Source organism: Morone saxatilis, unplaced genomic scaffold (genome assembly GCF_004916995.1).
Source record: "Morone saxatilis isolate NCDOM2014 unplaced genomic scaffold, NCSU_SB_2.0 Contig1, whole genome shotgun sequence".
NCBI lineage: Eukaryota > Metazoa > Chordata > Actinopteri > Moronidae > Morone > Morone saxatilis.
This window is the reverse complement of record NW_023339651.1, coordinates 21,577,469-21,582,548: the sequence shown is the minus strand read 5'-3', so window position 1 is coordinate 21,582,548 and position 5,080 is coordinate 21,577,469. Positions and strand designations below refer to the sequence as shown.

At 40.1% G+C, this 5,080-nt stretch overlaps 1 protein-coding gene across 1 annotated transcript in view; it reads right to left on the bottom strand.

The window, feature by feature from the left end:
* exoc6 (exocyst complex component 6) overlaps positions 1-5,080 on the bottom strand; it is a gene marked incomplete in the record, with an annotated part of 22,880 nt that overhangs the window by 9,444 nt on the left and 8,356 nt on the right. The window contains 5 exon segments of the mRNA XM_035660776.1: positions 3,153-3,332; positions 4,039-4,173; positions 4,268-4,379; positions 4,534-4,646; positions 4,805-4,910. Coding sequence (XP_035516669.1) covers positions 3,153-3,332; positions 4,039-4,173; positions 4,268-4,379; positions 4,534-4,646; positions 4,805-4,910 — 646 coding nt within the window.

Sequence of the window (5,080 nt, the reverse complement as noted above, 5' to 3'; positions counted from 1 at the left end):
TACATATATACATACACACACATAGTTTTCCTTTGTTTGAGCCCCACAACATCCCTTTTAACATCCTTCATGCTGACAACTGACCGACAGAGAGACAGCAGTGATAAATGGTGTGGCAGCGATAAGGGCTGTCCATTCTCTTTAAATAAGCTGGTATCACATCTCAGCCTAATGAGTGCACATCTGTTACATCACAAAGCAAATTTCTGAGTCTGCATAGACGGGTAGCTGACTTAGGGGCAAGATTTGCAAAAAAGGGGAAACTCTATGTATGCCCACAGAAAGAAGAGCCTGCTCATACTCAAAATCCACACTGAGTCATCTAAATGTGAAAACTAATTTTGTGGTGGTTGATGGCTCTTTAGCAGTAAGCGGTGCGTTAAGTAAATTCGACTGTATGATGTGTCGTCCGACCACATGGAAAGGCAAAAGTGTTCATACCTGTTCTAAATGACCATACTCAAAGGCAGGGAGAAAAATGCTGTGAGGAAGCGGGGCGAGATACAGCTGCATCTTTTCTTTAAGACATTTATAGTACACTTGGCTGATCACATAAAGAGTGATGAAGGGGAAAGAAATAGCTTGAAAAAGAAAGTTGAACATTTTCTCAAAGTAATTCATTAAAGTGTTGTTTCACTTGGACTAGTGTCTTTTTCTACTTGGGGAGACACAAACTGCTAATTTTTTTAAAATTGCGCCATGATGTTGTATGTAAAGAAAGAATATAAATAAAAGATGAACTAATTCATTCCATTAGCATAGGTTATCTACAGTACATCTAAGGAGTAAGAGAACATAACTTAACGTTAAATTAAAAAGAAAATCAATAAAGCGAAGCAAAAAAAGCAAAAAAAGCAAAGCAGTGAGGGGAGAGAAAGTATACTGAGGCTAATTAAATACTTCCCATAATGCAGCTGGACAAGCAGTTCTTCCAAACAGTACAAAAACAAATCCTAGGTATATATAGAATTTAATAATGGTATTAAAAGGGACGAGAATGAAATATGTCCAATCGCTTAGCAATTTATGAAGTGTCTCATTTTGTGTAGTACAGAAAGTGAAGCCTGAACATGTCAGATGTTTTCCCCTCACTACCTCTATGGCCCTGTTTACAACTAGCATCTGTCTTAGGAGGAGATCCTCATAAATGGCAGAAATGGAATTTAATATTCATAGGTATGTTTTCATTAGTGTATAATAACCTGAAGATGACAATGGCATGGCATGGGGTGCCCCCCTTGAGTAGACAAAAAATATTAACACCCCAACCCCCCTATGTCACGTATTAACCATGATAGTGGAAGCAACTAATTAAGGTTACAAGTTGAGTTTTAGTAAAATAGAACGACAATAGAATCAGCAACTGTTTATTTTCCCTGGATATATCATATTCATTCAATTTAGTTTCAACCCATATTTTTCATCCATGCCCCGCCTGCAGTGGCTGTATGCTCCACTGTTTGAGAACCACTTCCTTAGAATGAGCCAAGTGGGGAACCACCATGTTTCTACAGTAGCCCAGAACGGACAATCCAAACACTATAGCTATAGATAGGACCTTTTGCGTTTTTGCCACTGTAGTTTCTCCTACACACTTATACACACAGTATTTACTTGGTTACAATCTGCAACTTCACTGGACTTAAGTTTTTTCTTTCCTTGTAGAAACATGAGTTTCTCAGGGCATCACTGTACTGCCCAGTCAGCTACTCTGTGCATAAAGTAAGTCTTACTTGCCAACAATTTTTTTTTTTTAGTTGAACACAAATTTTCAAATGAATTTTTTTACCATTTACACTAAATTTGAGAGATATGATTCCAGTTGAGCATGAAAGACCGTTCTGGAACTTGAGAACATTGTGTGATAGCATAATTGAAGACCGTGAGATGCGGTGAAAAGCTAAGAAGAAGCTAGGAAGTGGAGCTTTGAGTTGATATTGCCTCACTTCTGAAACCAAAGCTACGCTCATGTGAGCGAGACACAGTAAAGAAGTAGTAGTAGCTACTGAAACCATGTCTTATGGAAAAACATAAGATTGACTTTGTATTTCAAGAGAGAGGTTGAGATACGTGCTATCATTAGAACTTTCCCTTCTGGCTTTAGTTTCAGCTGTGGTGGATAGTCCTTGGTCTTCTCTCACTCAAACTTGAGAGTATTTATTGTTAAAACTCAAATGTACACACCATCCTTCCATGTCCTCACTAATGTACTAGTAGAACCAACAGGCCTGCAATAATGGAGCTGCCCCAGTCAAACATAAGCATGCTTTTCATCTCCCCTCTGCCTGTAGAATGGCAGCATAGTGTTGTAACAGCCAGGCAGGAATACTCACCGACATCGACGCATGGTCATTGTTGTTATTCTGAGCAGAGACACCCCCAAACCAACCAAAAATGGAAAAGGGGGAGGGAAAGAGGGAAAGGACAGGAAAAGAAATGTGGCAACAATAAATGGACAGGAGGAGGTAAATTACTAGAGATATCTTGCATGCTTCACAAGTCAAATTAATCAAGGAATACAACTAGTAAAACAAATGAGTTACAGCGCTGTTTATATAGGGGGTGTGGGTGGGAAGACAGCAGACACTCTTAAAAAACAAAAAACTAAATAAGTTGAAACTCATTTAAGGCAAGATAAGAGATGTTGGAAAGAACATCAGGCAAGGGCCCACTGAGAGTGGAACTGAACAGGCTGTGGCTGTCAGCTATGTGGGCCAAAACACACATTTACTGACCAAGTCTGTCACACTCTGATATCACCAAATGTGTCTTGTTGAAGATAATGTCAGTATGTGCAAAAGCAGTCTACAAGTCAAGAACAGCAGTAACCATGCAGATGGACAGATCACCAACGCTACACATACTCCGTTCAACTTTAAATTCCCAGTGTAAAACAATTCACTTTCAGACAGTGCACACATTTTAATAGGGATGTTATAAACATACAGCAAAAGAGCAGAGGACAGTTTAGGGAACACAAAGAAAACAGAAAAACAAATGAAAAGATCAAATCCCTATTATCAACAAAAACACAATCAACACGGCCATACAACATTCGACAGCAGTCTAAAAACCGAGAAGACAATGTCCCAGTTCCAAGAGAAAAGTGGCGGGTTCAATGGGTCAGAGGTCAGTAGGTGGATCAGACTCACCGGTAGGTGTGTGAAGACCTGGAAAGTGGAACGCAGGAAGTTGATCAGGTCCATGAGGTATCCAGAGGCACGACCGTCCGATTCAGCCATGCCCCATTCGTAGTCTGCCAGCTGGATAAACTCATCGATCTTTTGGTTAAGTTTGGTATAAATCTCTCCCTCTGCAGCATGCCGAGCATCCTGGAAAATAGCTTTTATAAATATCTTTGACAAGACGTAATAGGACTGAATACAGTTTTATCTACAGTCAATAAAGACAAATTTACAATTACAATATTTACTGTTATGATAGCCATTATAAACCTTGTGAGGCAGTAGACATCACAAGATCACATGAGAATCCATCTTTCAATCTATACGCTTATGTTAGAACACAGTGGTTTCCTCAGCGTCGTATGAGGAAGTACTGGCAGGTACGACATGAGCTACAGGCATGGTTCGCTACGTGTTTTTGACGACGTGTGAGAATTTAGTTTTAAGAAAAGATTTTTACAATCGACTGTTAAAATCTTTTGAGGATTTTAGTTTTCTGACGTCTGGATCTTATGTTATCAGAGAAACAAGCTTAGCTAATATTAGCAGCAGCTCGGCTTGCAGACCCTCCAGGATGTCCTTTGTCTGCCCAACAGTGTGGGAGAAGCAGTTATTTTTAAGGTGGAACTTCTTTATTCAGTTTTTTTAGCAGTTTGTTTTGGAGAGGAGGAGACCTCTGTGAATAATTGGGCTCCTGGTAGAAACCTCCTGAACCATGAACACTGAAGGAATCCTAACCAAGGGAAGGTGAACTCCCATGATCATACGCTATTTACACCCCATAGCAGCAGAAATTATATACTGTACGTTTTAGACAGACAAAAAAGAAGAATCCAAATTACATTCACGTTACCTTGAATGTGGATAAGCCATAGAGTCTTGTGGTGTGTACGGTTTCAGGTAAGACGTTGGTGATGTTTGTTATAAACTCCTCCAGATACCTGCAGGCCTGCTCCAGGTGGGTGGTGTTAATGATGATCTGCACCAACTACAGAAAGAAGGTTACAATTTTAGACTCAATGACTTAATTCTTAGTCTACATGATGTGTGTGTGTGATTAGTAACAGTATTGTTGTTCTTACCTCAGTCAGTCCTATGTGTGGTTTCTTGATGAGGTTTTGCAGACAGCTGCTGAGTGTTCTTGTCAGCAGCAGGTTGGTTGATTTTCGCAACATGTCGTCAATCTCTGTTGAACTGAACACACAAAGTTTAAGTTGAACAAGTCCAGATATTTTACAGTAGCATGACAAAGAGACAAGAAAGATTAGAGCTGTATAAGTGTTTTAGTGTCCACCTCCACATACTGAAAAATTAACATAACGTATAGCAATTGTCCTTTGAGACCAACCTGCGGTGTAGTGACTCTGAGAACTTGAGGCTGGCGTAAATGAACTCTTTGACCTGCATGTAGATCTGAGGGACAGACTGGGACATTGGCAGCTTCTTCGGAAAGTCCTGCTGCTTATACACACACACACACAGTATTAAAGCTTTGTGAATATCTACTGAGGACCAACCTCTTTCTCAATCTTTTTCTTTTATGTGTCTGTCTGCATGTGCAATACAGTAATCAGAACTAGAAATCTTGCTAGGATGTACATGGTCCTTGAACATGTTACCTTCTCTATCTCAGCATCGTGGAAGGGAAAGCGGCTGACTACCAGTTTGTACTCCTCCTCTGTCTCCACTGGGATGGGACTATAGTTGTCCAACTCAAAGATCTCCCTGTGAAAAATGATTCAACAATTCAGTATTTGTGCACACTTACATTATTTGTCCAAGCTTTGAGAGTCTCTCTCACTAGAGAGAGGCTCAGAGGTAGAGGTCCATGGCTCCTCTCGCTGCGCAAGCAAGACACTGGGCCCCAAATTATGTATGAGTGTGTATGAATGATT